This window comes from Liolophura sinensis, chromosome 2 (genome assembly GCF_032854445.1).
Source record: "Liolophura sinensis isolate JHLJ2023 chromosome 2, CUHK_Ljap_v2, whole genome shotgun sequence".
NCBI lineage: Eukaryota > Metazoa > Mollusca > Polyplacophora > Chitonida > Chitonidae > Liolophura > Liolophura sinensis.
Window position 1 is genome coordinate 25086350 of NC_088296.1, and position 15616 is coordinate 25101965.

General features: G+C 38.4%; 1 protein-coding gene across 1 annotated transcript in view; it reads right to left on the bottom strand.

Annotated features, from left to right (window-relative positions):
- Positions 1 to 10477: 10477 nt before the first annotated feature.
- LOC135462719 (uncharacterized) overlaps positions 10478 to 15616 on the bottom strand; it is a 32085-nt gene continuing 26946 nt past the window's right edge. Inside the window, exon 6 of the mRNA XM_064739940.1 lies at positions 10478 to 14615. Coding sequence (XP_064596010.1) covers positions 14429 to 14615 — 187 coding nt within the window. The 3' untranslated portion in view covers positions 10478 to 14428. The remainder of the gene's footprint in view (positions 14616 to 15616) is intronic.

Here is a 15616-nt window from a genome sequence, read left to right on the forward strand (position 1 = left end):
TCTAGTGGAAATCTTCAAGACTTAATTGGATAATTGACGCTGATTGGCTGGCAGTGAAGACAGGAATTTAAATCCTTCCTTTAAATCCCTAATTTAAATGCTTCAGCCTTGTTCACGCTTGAGTAAATCTGCAATAACTAAAATTCAGTTTTTGCTAGGCATAGTCTGGGCTTGCCTGTCTGTCACATCAGCCTGTCACGGGCGATTCTATTGCCCTTTAAAAGTATATTCCTCCTTCGGGCTAATGGATACCCAATTCTAAAGATGGTCTCAGAAAATCAATTACATATACTTATCAGATCATTAAATCTCTCGCACGACACATACCAATCAGCCAAGAGTACGCGGGCGCGTGCATGGCAGAACATTCCGCTCGCGTGGTTCATTACATGCCCGTTTGGCGATTCCAGTGAGCGTGAAATGAATGGTGAACCAGATACCCTGATGAATATGCATGAGGGCTGGAATTCCGCGATTGATTGGTGGACGGCAACTATCTGGACGACCCGAATAGACACGCCCACCCCCTCAGTCAGCTCGTCCGTTTCAGGATAATTGGCTTGGCATGTGGCTAATTGCCGCCTAACCTCTTCGATCCACTCAAAAGTGGACTCGGGTTATTATCGGAAAAGGCTGAGAATTGTGACACCTGTATTCAGCTGCAAGGAAAGAAGAAATGATTCGGCGAAGTGAATTAATGGTTAAATACGTATTGATGATCCGAGGCAGGACTGTATATATGTCGGACTGATCCGAGTCCTGGAAGCGTGTGGATCTTCATTGGCTTCAGTGCATAAGATTTTCCAGCTCTTGCTGTTTGGACTGCGGCCTTAAATCATGATGTGTGTGTGTGTGTGTATGTGATATACCTGCCTAGTACTATATAGCTGTAAACCTGATGTCGTATAAGTGAACAATCCTTCACTACTAAAGCCTTTAACAACAATGAAATAAATAAATGAATATAACTGCAACAAGCAGCTAAAGATATGCTGGTGTTTCTGTTGCTGTCAATTTTTTGACGTTCCATCTTTTAACATTGGCCGTTCACTTAACAAGTGCTTTTAGAATAGGCTTCTTGCATGGTTTATAAACTATCCTTGCGTCTGGGACTATAACCAAACAAACGAAGGATCGCGCAATTCAGGTTGGAAATTACACTATATGTCATGACAAGCCTGAAAAGTGACTGTACCTCATGGTACAGAATGTTCATACAGGCCTAATGCTGATTTATGTCATTTACCTGTATATCTGTCTTATCTATTTTACCTATATATAGAGCGTTCTTCGCGTCTGTCCGAGAACTTTTAACAGATTCTGTTTGTATGAATCCGCCTAACTTCTTACCTTTCTTATTCCCTTAGTTCTTTGTAGATGTATTTGTAAAAAATATGAAAACGTTATTAATTTCCTGTCGGAACAAGAGGAATTATAGTTTCATTTTGACATATAACAAATTATCCGTTCTTAGATATAGGAATATACCGAAAGGGGCCTGCACATACACGGCGTGTATACCGATCTCCTTTACCTTCCAGCATTTGTTACAGACCGTTTATGTTATGTGACAAATCGATCAAAGTCACCAGTTACATGTATTACTGTGTGTTACTCTAGTTATGGAAAGTTAATCTATTAAATACCTTCGGCTTAAGCTTCTTAAGTTTTACAGTGACTAATAATTTTCTCGTAAGAATAAATATTGACAGAGTGTCCAGGCTCTGGCGCTCTGCTTCATGATTGTTTCTAATTCTGCTTAACTCGGGACTAAGGGTCGGATATTCATCGTGTTGAATTAGATCACCATCTTGGATAAATGAAAAGTTGAATATGCAGTGAAAGCGCAACTGGGTTCATTTCATACTTTACACATACTACCGGTACTTTATATATACCACCGGTACTTTATATATACTACCGGTACCTTATATATATACTACCGGTACCTTATATATATACTACCGGTACCTTATATATATACTACCGGTATTTATATGTAATGCCGGTACTTTATATATACTAACGGTACTTTATATATACTATCGGTACCTTATATATATACTAACGGTATTTATATATACCAACCGTACCTTATATATACTAACGGCACTTTATATATACTAACGGTACTTTATATATACTACCGGTACTTTATATATACTACCGGTATTTTCTTGTTTAGTGTTATGTGTTGAACCTTGTATAGGAAGTTGACCTGGCGATGATAGACCTGGAACGTCAATTTTGGTTGACGGATGAAATACGGAATTGTTGTTTTGTGATTTATTTGGTTTTACGGTGATTGACCTACACTAAAGAGGCCTAGCTGACGGTTGGGACACATGGATGTCTGTGTAAGCGCGTAAATTTTTTGCCACCGGACCACTTTTCCGGGAAAACTGGTTAATTTCTACATGCAGTTGGTCACCATACCTCATGCAGGGAAGACTATTTATGAATGATTTAATGGTATAGGATGGTATCATTCCTTGCAGCTGCCTTATCTAGGTATATTCTTACATGCATGCAAAGCTATATGTCTATCATTCCTTACACTTCATGATCTAGGCCTATTCTACGTCCATGCAAAGCTGTATAGGCCTATCATTCCTCACACCTCAGGATCTAGGCCTTTTCTACATGCGTGCAAAGCTGTAGGCCAATCATTCCTTACACTTCATGATCTAGGCCTATTCTACGTCCATGCAAAGCTGTATAGGCCTATCATTCCTCACACCTCAGGATCTAGGCCTTTTCTACATGCGTGCAAAGCTGTAAGCCAATCATTCCTTGCAGCTTCATGATCTAGGCCTATAGGCCTACTACTTCCATGCAAAGCTGTATAGGCCTATCATTCCTCACACTTCAGGATCTAGGCCTTTTCTACATGCGTGCAAAGCTATATATGTTTGATCTCATTTGCACGCTGTCAGACTACGCGAAGTCATACACCCTTTATCACCATTAATGATAAAAGCTTGAATTTGAGGAATTCGATATCTATGCCTCCTTTGTGTGACACAGGTCGATCGGCGTCTAACAGCACTTCATGGTTCTGCAATTCTCTATTACATGCTTTATTGGCGATATTACACAACTGACAGCAACACCCTGTACACAGCCAACGGAAATGTATGTCGGGCAAACAAAGGGTGCTACTAAAAGCAGAATCACTTAACAGGAACGGGTAATGGATGGTGACACAGCGTGTAGGTTTTACACGCGGGGAACAGCGTGAATAATGACTAAATTGGCTGGGCCTATTATATAAGATTGGTTAAGCCGGCTGTTCAACATTTACACATAAAATGTCCAGATTTACCGTATTGCCATTGATATAGCGGTCCATTATTAGCAGTGTTCGTCTTGAGGGAAGACTTGTCCTAAACCGTATACATAAATACCTTATTTAATAATAAATTGCTAGTAATTTTTTTCGCTGGCGTTTTACACCATACTCTAGAATTTTTCGGGCAGTATTTTGAGACCAGATGAATATGCCGAAAGCGGGTTTTCTGAAACGCTTGTAGACGGCAATTGCTTCCTTTTACATCACCTTTACGTCAAGGGGGACAGTTTCAAGTATAGCAATACACTGAAGGGTCCTTGTATTTTCGTGCATGAATACTTATCTCACATTGTAACGTATTTGATGGATTATTTGTGATAAAATTGAGTAACGACTTTAATCAACTTCACAAGTTATTACTACAAAAACTATGGTGTGTTACGGATATTCCATCAAACACCTATGTATATATATACATGTATATATATATGTGTATATATATGTGTATATATATATATATATATATATATATATATATATATATATATATATATATATATTAGAAAGAGTCTTCGTTATTGTTGGGGGGGGGGTGACGTCATATAGGTGTCATAATTGCAAATTTGAATCGCACGAGCTTACAGTCGGTTACACGGATCGATCCAGCCGACAAGGTATATCCGTTGAAAATTGAAAGACCAGTTTCAAAAACAACCTCCAACAAAAGCCAACAAAAAACTAAGAACCTATATGAAGTGAAAAATTTGGACGGAATCATGCAGGGAGCAGCAGTAGACAGTTTTCAATGATGATGGAAAGAATGATGAAAATGTTCAAAGCGAATAAATTAAAACAGGATGAAAATAATGTGTCATTCTGGCAAATAGTTATACTATTTATGTTACTCCTCTAATTACAAGTCCTTTAATTTGTAGCTTATATTCAGCAAACTTTATCAAATTTCATAGTTCTTACCAACATTGCATTTTTTTCGTCAGCGATACGCCACAATCTCTATACAAATATATGTTGGGTGCCCACATACTGCAAAGAAATTCAGTTAAAACATCAAGGTATTTGCTGGGCATGCATGTGCTGTTTCGATGGACATTTTGACCAGATTTCCACACGTTTATGGTGGTATAAGTCAATGAATCTACTCGTTTGATTTGCATAGGACCCACATTCATAAGATATTTGTCGGTATAAAGATAGACATCTGCAAAATTCGAAAACTATAGGTTGTCCGTTTTATTGAAAAGATGTAAGTTTCCTTGTGTTCGGGTGTGACCAATCAAATGCGTGATTGTGGGATTCAAATTTGAAACTGGTGAGGGCATGGCCGTATTCTTCACATGCATGAATTCCTTTTATATGGGGAAGCAAGATGGCTATGTGAAATGTCAGAGATGAAGACACAACAAGCACTACTGAGTCAGTCACATCGATGTATCCGCAATGATACGCTATTACACTCAAAAAAGTAATCTGTTAATTTTAATAAAGTCTGTTGTCTGATTGAAACTAGGATGTGTTCTGTTATTATAACATAATACAGTGTCATATTCAACATAATATCCTGTTAGTCTAACAGAATATTTATGTTGAATTAATAGAATATGTGGGTTATATATTATAGTCTAATAGAATATTTATGTTGAATTCATAGATTATGTGGGTTATATTGAACAGAATAATTTGTTGCAATAGCAGAATACATTCGAGCGTCACTCAGACAACAAGATTTCTGTTAAAATTAACAGATTAATTTTTGAGAGGAAGACTGAAGTGAAACCAATACGATAAACCACTTACAGCATAGGGAGTAAAACAAGAGCAGTGAGACAATGAGACAATGAGACAATGTGGTATAGTTGACAAATGTTTACGCGTTATATATACCGGTGAAATCTGACCTCTTCTCGATTTACCTCACAAGGCCAATTTCTAAACTAACTTTTCAGTTAGGGTTTATTATAAATTAAATGATAGCGAATTACACCCCTCCCGCAAACACCATGACTTAGGTCTCTAAACAGAATTAGGTTAAAAGACAGTGAACGTAGTGATGTTACTCACATCGTATTATACGTCACTGGTCTAGAATCAAAACAGATCGATCTTAATCAGGTTGTGTATATTCATGTACTGACAAAGGGGCCACAATGAATGAATCATTGAATTAATGTATCGATCAAATTCATCGAATTGTTTTCACACCGTCGGAAACTCACAGCGATAGGTATGTAGAGTGTAGCCACTATTATGTAGGCAATTCTGGGAATGTCTGTCATGCAGTGGGTTGCCTCAAGGCTCTACCTAGCCCCGGGATCACGAAGCGATCTTAGACTAAGTCAACATTTCAGATCACTTCATAATTGTTATTTCTGATTTATTTATTTGATAGGTGTTTTACGCCGTACTCAAGAATATTTCACTTAGACGACGGCGGCCAGCATTATGGTAGGAGGAAACCGGGCAGAGCCCGGGGGAAACCCACGACCATCCGCAGGTTGCTGCAAGACCTTCCCACTTACGGCCGGAGAGGAAGCCAGCATGAGCTGGACTTGAACTCACAGCGACCGCATTGGTGAGAGGCTTCTGGATCATTACGCTGCGCTAGCGCGCTAACCAACTGAGCCACAGAGGTCCCGTGTTATTTCTGATGTAACAAGGTCAAAATATTGCTCGACTACATAAAATTCTGAGTAAGTTATTGTACAATAAATTTCAGCCAAAATATAACGAAAAAGAACATATTAAATTTAATGATTAAAATTTTGACCTGAGACTAAGATCGCTTCTTGATCCCGGGGCCTTGTGTCCTTCCACCATAATGCTGCCCACCGTCGTATACGTGAAATTTCTAAATACATGTACCTTATATCTAGAACCACGACATTTGCATGCAGTCATAGTATCAGTACAGAAATGTATATACGACCTGACTTATTGCTCAGTGTGAACAATGGATGGCATCGATCTGGTATCTGTCCTATGCCCCAAACATGTGGGAGGAGGAGTACGGGACTGTTCCCTTGTGTGACGAACATATCACGTGATGACAAAGATTCCCTGGATCGAAGTTGGAGCGCGGAGCATTGCATGGAGTTCAAGGAGCTCAAACGGTCGACGACTGGGTCGACAGAGATTCTACATCCACCATCACTTTTCATCTGTCCAATTGATAAGAGCCCGGATGTTCTGGAAGACGCAGATAAGCCTGGAAAAGGCCGAGGAGCGTTTGATGCTGGATCCGCGTCATTGTTGTAGTATCCATCAACTTGACAAGCAATCAACATTAGCATCATGGGACGGATATGTCGAAGTGGCCGTCCAAGTGTATTATCGGAGAAAATCATAGATTATTGGCTTTGTGTGGAGCTGTTATGCAGCTAAAATGCTGCATCGTATATATTCTTTGTCGTCAACTTCCATTCAGTCTGGAAATTATAACTTGCAATAAGGGAGCAAGTTAAAAACAAAAGATATATACAGTTGGGTTTAAAAGACATTAAAGAAACGCTCAGTCTCATGATTGTATTTGCTCAAGTTTTTCATATAAACACATGCAAGAGGCATTCTTTCTATAGCGCTGTATATAATGACAGACGTGCTACACGCCTTTGTCCTTGTATACAAAGGGATCCCTGTGTTATCTTGTGTTACTAGTATCAGAAATAGTTTATAGAATTGCATCGACCATTGTGAATTAATATATAACGCCGTATGCCATATTATTTATTTCAATAGTTTAACCGTACAGAAACGCCTATAGTACAAAACGCCAACAGAATGGAAGGGTATTCGCAAGGTGATTCGAAGTAGAAGTTGCTGATGACTCATCATATGATGACCATTTAATGTTCCACACGTTGTCTTAATTATCTTCGAGGGGCCTCCGTGGCTCAGTCGGTTAGCGCGCTAGCGCAGCGTAATGACCCAGGAGTCTCTCACCAATGCGGTCGCTGTGAGTTCAAGTCCAGCTCATACTGTCTTCCTCTCCGGCCGCACGTGGAAAGGTCTTGCAGCAACCAGCGGATGGTCGTGGGTTTCCCCCGGGCTCTGCCCGGTTTCCTCCCATCATAATGCTGGCCGCCGTCGTCTAAGTGAAATATTCTTGAGTACGGCGTAAAACACTAACCAAATCAATCAATCAATCAATCAATCAATACCAATAGAAGATAAATACAATCCGTTCTGTGTCAGTGTAATGTATCTACAGGTTTTGTAAAACACCAATCAAATAAATAAATAAATTAATCTTCGTGGACGATCCTTTTTTATGGATAGCTAGCAAGGCGCAGTGATATAGACCTACACAGCGTTTCTGTACAATAATGTACTCTAAAGAATCCTCCCATCCTCATTCATGCTTTTTTTCATAAAGCAGTGTAAACTGTAGGTACTACTTTGTTTTTACTTGTGCGTTGTATAGGGTATATGTCACACACTCAAAAAATTAATCTGTTGATTTTAACCGAAAGTTTTCTGACTGATTTTAGAATGTATTCTGTTGTTATAACTCAGTATTTGGTCACATCCAACATAATGTCTAGTTAATCTAATAGAATCTTTATGTTAAATTAATAGGATATGCGTGTTATATTTAACAAAATACTAGTAATCTGCTGCAAAAACTATACATTTTAGCATCACTCAGACAACAGACTTTCTGTCGTTATTAACAGATTAATTTTTTGAGTGCATTTTGCGGTGCGTATGTTGATGTGCCCATACATAACACAGGCAGAACACAAGCACTGTAACATAAAAATGATGTCTTGTTACATTCAGTTCATTAACCATCGATAAAAGCATGTAGGCGAAGGTTGAGCCTCTGTAGGAGAAATCGGCTAAACACATGTATGCGTGCATCTGTTTAGGACGGTTGGCAGACTGCATCGATAGTATAAAGTGGTACGACTAGTAAATGTTTTATCGTAAAAAGACCAAAAGCCGAATGATTGATTTTGTTTTGGGATTGTTATATCATGCTATACGCTCAATTAATAATTTTATTATTATAATAAGAATTGTGGCAAGTTGCAAACTACTGTTTGCTCTCAACACTTTGGCTGGACCTGAATGTCCTGTCCAGCAGCTGACTGATTGATTTCCCTGATCACTGATCGAAATGAGGAATGTTTCACGTATATACGACGGCCGCCATGCAAGCCCTGGGTGCACGGAGGAAGCCGCGCCGCGGAGTGAATGGAATAAACCTCTCGCCTTTGGCAAGAGACTGATAAACTTCCACATCCACACAGAGAGCTCAGTATCTATGCCATGTTGTTAGATGGCTAGTAAACTCCAACAGACCGGAACATAAGTTTGAGGTTTGTCGATCCTTTATATTAATTTTCTGAGTGTACTGTCTGGGCTACATGTGTGTAGACGGATGCACGCTACAAAGATCATGGCGACCAGGGCTGTAAGCGCCAGCGTCAAGTCATCAGCATATACACATACCATGTAGCGGTGGCAGGCAGGCTGTGCGATCGAACATTCTTCTATACAGAGCGTGTCCATTGTTTATGTCATTAGAAGTTGTATAGATGTTGCTGTCATCGACTAAATTGCTCTGTCATTATTCATGTATGTTTGATCACGAAAACGGTCGTCGGAATCATTGGTTGATGTAGCGAAGACTTGAGTCCATGTCTTTGAAAGCAATTGAGCTGTATAGATTCAACACGCAATGAAGGTATTATTGGCTAAAGTGCTTGTACATCAGAAATAGGTTTCACGCTGAATTTATTCCCAATGTATTGTATAGCTCTATCAGTTGCATTCCAGCACACGATTCTGAGGGTCCGTGCGTGTGTTGTACAGTCAAGTATAGGTGAAGCATAGTATGTAGTTTATTTGTTTGGCGCCGTATATTCCAGAATATTTAACTTTTTAGCCACCACTGTATGGTGGGAATTAAGAAACCAGGAAGAGCATGCGGGAAAAGCTTCCGTTAGTTGCTGTAAGACCTTCCCAAGTATGAACGGAGAGGAAGCCAGCATGAGCTGGACTCGAACTCACAGCGACCGCACTGGTGAGAGGCTTCTGGGTCATTAGACTGCGCTAGCACTCTAACAAGTCGGCTACGAAGGCCCCAAATGAGACACGCTATAAACTAATTGCAATGAATATCATGCCACGACTTATTAAAACTCCGAATTCCCTTTGTAGCTCTACAAGAACAAAGAACTGCACGGAGCAAGGAGTACAGAATTTGGACCTTCCGAATTTGGAGCAATATATTACATATATATCTAACTTTCAACTTTCCGAAGTCACAGAAAAATGTCGCAAACATCGATTCAAAGTGTTTTGGTTACTTGACTTTAGTGTTTAACGCCATGGTTAAGAATTTTACACCAATATACACTAAAAAAATTATTTTGTTAAATTTAACAGAAAATCTGAGTGATGTTAGATTGTATTCTGTTATTGTAACACAAAAATGTGTCACATTTAACATATAATATCCTGTTAGTCACCACAAAAATGTGTCACATTTAACATATAATATCCTGTTAGTCACCACAAAAATGTGTCACATTTAACATATAATATCCTGTTAGTCACCACAAAAATGTGTCACATTTAACATATAATATCCTGTTAGTCGTAATAGAATCTTTATGTAGAAATAATAGAATATGTGTGTTATATGTAACAGAATAATCTGCTGCAATAATAGAACACATTCTAGCATTACTCAGACAAGACTTTCTGTTCAATTTAACAGATTAATTTTTTGAGTGTATGGCGGCGGTTTGGATAGTTATAAACCTTAAGTTAAATTGACAAGAGGCTGCATTTCACCGGTTACGTGTGACCGTTTGCCAAGTATTGTACTCTCGTCGCTGCTCTGGTTTTACTATCCATGCTGTAGGTCTTTTCTTATACTGGAGCAGGAAACAGCAGATACAGCCAGGAGTAAACTACCGCCTGTCACACTAGGTCCACATGTACCCGACAATCCGCCACATATAATGCCGTGGTCGAAAAGGGATCAATTGGCTGTGATTAAAACAAAGTTTTAGACGATAAATATGTAATATGTATGAAGAAACACGAGTGTGACGTTGGTTTCAATCTCTATTTGGCCAGGTATGTAACCAATTATACTGGATTTTCAAGGAAAAAACACGTGACACAAGAATAAGATATTATATATATGTATAATAGGCACTTTTATTCGATCAATCTGATAAAGATTTTATATGCAAAATGATTCAATTCAGAGTCACAATATTCTGTTTTTTTTACAGGTGACAAAAATAGGATTCCCCCCGAAGACAGCACTTTGAATGCATGCTTAGAGATTATAGCATTTTGATACCTGGACACCAAGGAATTGCGAAACGATTCTAGCTGGTGTCTTAAATCATTTGTCAGCGGGAATTCCTGTTGCGTGGTTACAGATCTATAACGATTTCAAGGACAACACTGAAGGACAGATGTTTCAAATGTAACACCACAGAGTACAGGTTAACAATTTCACACCGAGAGAGAAATGTTCCGCATTTCACTGACATTTTACAGAAACATGCAGAATATCTGGTTCGATCAAACATACACTCTTAACTAACCTCTGAAGTTTGCGTAATGTCGCAACGCTACGTCAAGCGCATTTACCATAGTGAGGTAGGTTTTCACAGACGTTACGCCTGTCGTTTGATGCGATTGCTTCGTAAGACGGACCCCAGAAAGATAAGTCCTTCCAAGTGGAACTTATAGTTAAATCCCAGACAGACGGTGTGGTCCGTGTAGTGTTGTAGCGGAATGAACTTGAATTTCACCTACTTCTAACTGTACAACCAGTCTCAAACGAATAATATGGCAAGGACAGGCTAGGCTGTCCTTCATGAAATTTAAGAAAAAATTGATTCCTGTTTTTCGCACGGAAGTTTAAGATGCACATGAAGAGAAGGTGGAATGTTCTATTTGAAAAACACATTCATGCCGTTAACCTTAACAGCATCTGCACCTATCGTAACTATAGCAACATTTTTTCCAATGGGAAGGCCTCAATCACCCCTGAGCACTGGAATGGAACCACCCACGGAAAGCCAAGGAAAACTTTAAACTCTACACGATTCCGCTAAATAAAGTTAATTTCATCAACAAGATTTCATAATATAACAATCATTTACCAACATGTTCAACAGAAATAAAAAGATGTGATTTCTTACTTTACATTCTAAAAGTTTGTGCAACAAACAGTTCCATCGAAACGTTCCGGGACCACTTCTGATTAACATGCAGATAAAAATCTGGGGGACCATTTCAAACTTACACTGCAAACATTATAGTAACACTTTGAACAAGACTTTTCAAACTTCAAACCACTTAACACAAACGACTTTGTAAACACTGATTACAAACAAACCTATAGACTTTCTTTTTCACAGGGAACAAACACTTGATAGAAACATGTTTCTAAACACTTGTGATAATGTCTAAACTTTGTGGAACAAACAATTTGCAATTCAATATACAGTACAATTGATGAAAAGTTTTTGTCCTTTTAAACATCACTGTTCAGAAACAAACTAAGTTTGAGGGACTGGTTTGGATAAAAGTCTGGGCACCCCTACTGACATTCTAGAATTCAGTTAGTTTCTCTGCGAGACAAAATACAGGACAATATTGTTACCTACATATACATATAAAAATTACCACATAAATCCGCTCTAGAGTAATTCCACACATCAACATCAAATTATTTTGGATATATTAAAGACTTTAGGGGTCAAAATGTTTAACATTTTGAGCTCTTTACTGTGCCAACCTCGACAAGAACTGAAGTCATCCAATGTAATATGAATTTGTGAAATATAATACATTCTAATTAGAAACCTTGGTGTAACGCAACATGAAAATGTATAAATGACAACAAAAAATCTGAAATTGTGAAAATGTGTCTGATATTATGAATATTTGCACGTTTTAAAGTCATCTTTTGAGATGACCTAGGCTCAATTAAGGTCATCATTTTAGTTTCATCAAAACAAGTGAATGACCCAATATTTTGACTTGCTATTATCAATGTTTGTTTGGGTGCCCAAAATAGTGATGCCCAAACCCTACATACAGGATTCAAAGCTACCCTCGATCAGGCCCTCAGTTAACAATGTGCTAAATGTGGAGATCTCCGCGTTTCACTGAAAACCAACCTCTTCATTGGATATGAACAAACTGCAACAATGCGAAGACAATCAATGTCTTTTTTTCACCACAATACAATATGTGAATACTGAATAACCCTACCCATGTGAATATTGAATAACCCTACCCATGTGATTATTGAATAATCCTACCCATGCTTACCCACCATTATTTCCCATCAAAAGTGCATTCTACCATGTAAACTGTAATGTCTTCTGTTGTCCTCTCCTTTTGTAGGCAATGTGGCAAAGTCTGTTTTAATGTTTTAAATGCAGAACATTTAAATATTCAATGTTAAATGGTAGATATACAGTAACACTGCAGAAAAAATTGAGCAACTATGAAGTGTGAGTCAAAAACAGGTACATGTACAGATACATGTACAGATACATGTACAGGTACATGTACAGATACATGTAATTATACATACATGAACAGAAGATTTAAAACATACTGAATTTTGCAATTGCTACATGTATTAAAAAGAATTCCAAGCACCGTTCTGAAGAATTACCAGAATTCTTAATTTTCAAATTAAAACTTGCCATTTTATAAAAATGGGAAGATGAGGATGAAGAGAAATGAATTCGAAATGAACCAGGATTATGTGTTTAAAAATTAATGTAAAACTTTAAATAGTATATAAATTATATGTCATGCTTACTGATGGAAATTTAAAGTAAGTTGCTCTGAGACAGCTAAAGTTTAAATAAAAGACCAAGGCAGATGGCATAAAGAGTCCATTCACTTCAGCTGCAGGTAAAAACTGCATACGTTTTTTATACACAATTGATAATCAATAGGTAATACTTGCAAAAAAAAGTTCACTTAGGAATTTTCAATGTGTCAGGAGTAGGAAACTCTGATCGTCTTCACAAAAGGGTCCATATCACGTTATTAAAAAGACGTCATTTTCTGTTATAGCGTTACCCTCTATGAGTACGTGTAAGCTTAAGGTGTAACATATCGGTAAACAATACAAAACACAGCTTTCAACCACTTTGTTACAGGTGGGGGAATATCTTACCAGTTCGCCACTGAACACAAGAATTATCAACTCATTCAACATTTTTATAATGAATTGACATTTTTATACAGAAAGGACAGCTGAAGTGAATTTCCCCATTGGTCATTTTACTGGGGGAACATTGGTCATTTTACTAGGGGAACATTTATCCCCGTAATGTAACGATAAATGGTCATTCTTCCTGTAAACAGTATTCACGGACATTGTGCATGAAAAATTCCCCTTGAAAATGTCCCAAAATGAAGTCATAAGACAAATGCTGGGATAAAAAGACAGGAAATTATCTCATAATTTTGTCATTTTTAGCACTTCTATTAAAGTTAAATCCCAATCAAAAAAGGAAGGATTCCAACCAGAAAGGAAAAATCCTATCCCTGCCAATAGGCATGTCCATTAACCATGTCTGCTGAATTTTATTTATTTATTTGATTGGTGTTCTACGCCGTACTCAAGAATATTTCACTTATACAATGGCAGCTAGCATTATGGTGGGTGGAAACCGGGCACAGCCAGGGGGAAAACCACGACAATCTGCAGGTTGCTGCCAGACCTTCCCACGTACGGGCGGAGAGGAAGCCAGCATGAGCTGGACTTGAACTCACAGCGACCGCATTGGTGCTGTCTGCTAAAACACTATACCATACGATCATGACTATAAAAGTGGGAGTGGACAATCAAAGAGTCACACAAGATTAGAACCAAGTCAGAACTGATGGGTTGGAGACGGAAATGATGGCTATGACATGACTGTTGACTGGACGGAATACATGGAGTAGTGACTGGAATGCTTCACTCTTCAACGATTGGATGATTTGATGTCATGATGCATGAAGTACCAATGAAATGTGATATTAAAAAGGAGACACATGAATCCTAACCAGATTCACCTTAAATTATGATATCCTATAAACATCAGTAAAAATGCAGTAAAACCGAGACTAAAACGAGTGTGCTGGTCTCCTCTGTAAGCTGTTCTCTGCCATGTGGGACCTCAGGCGAGACACTAGTGGCTTGGGAGGGGTACAAGGTGCATCCAGAGACAGCCGTACCTTCGGCGACTGCTTCACCATCACAGACTTAGGTATGGTCATAATGTCCGACAGACTGCTGGCAGTATTTCTGTTTCTGGAAAGATAAGGACAGAGAAAAACATTTTAAATACAGCAACAAAGGATGAGTTAAAATGATTTTCTTCATAGACACCTTTCATGTGTGTTTTCTTGTTTTTTGGTGTAGGAATACAGGCACATGGTTGGGAAACCCTTTTCTCAGACTGAATGTATGCACCTGCATATACCTGCATCTAAACTATGCATATAAATTACATGCATTTCCATTTACATGTACCTCCCTACTTCTACAGAACAAAATGTGTTTCACACCTAGTACTTGTGTGCGAACGATTCTGCTTCTATTCTTCATTCAGCACAGCTTGACCACAGACTCGTACAAAAAACTCCTGTGATAATTTAGTGCATTTCTGCCAATCCCATGTTGTAAAACCCTCTCAAGCTGGCTGGATGATCGTATACAACATTTAGAGTCATCAATAAACTTTGAGTCCACACTTATTGACTTTCTAACCATTATGGTCATAAGCTAAAATTGTCAATAATCCTCAAATGCAGCACTTCGGTCGCTACCTGCTGTCGCCACGGCAACAAGACAAGCGCTGGTTGACGGAAGGTGGTCGACAGGAAGGAAATCCTTTTCGCTCGGCAGAAATCAATGTGCTCTGGAGATTCCTTTTTTTTCATATACGCCTTTTTCAAACATACGTACGTGTTTGTGGACATATTTTAAGTTTACCGAAAGTGTGTGTAGCCTCCTACGTTGTACCTATTCCCATCATTTTAGTTTACAGAACGAGTTTGAGAACAAGCAGTAGTACAATGTCTTGCACCAAGTAGTATTTTGACAAGGGCCAACTGTTTGGTAGAAGACAAACCTGCCATATAAATAACATTGTAACTGTTTTTTTTTTAATAAAACGAATACCTTGTGGAACATTTGCCATTAAAAAAATCAGGAAACTTTCAAAAACTTTGTAAGTCCTATTTCTCATAGCTTTTTGCACAGAAGGTGTTGTCTAGACTGTTGCACAGAAGGTGTTGTCTAGACTGTTG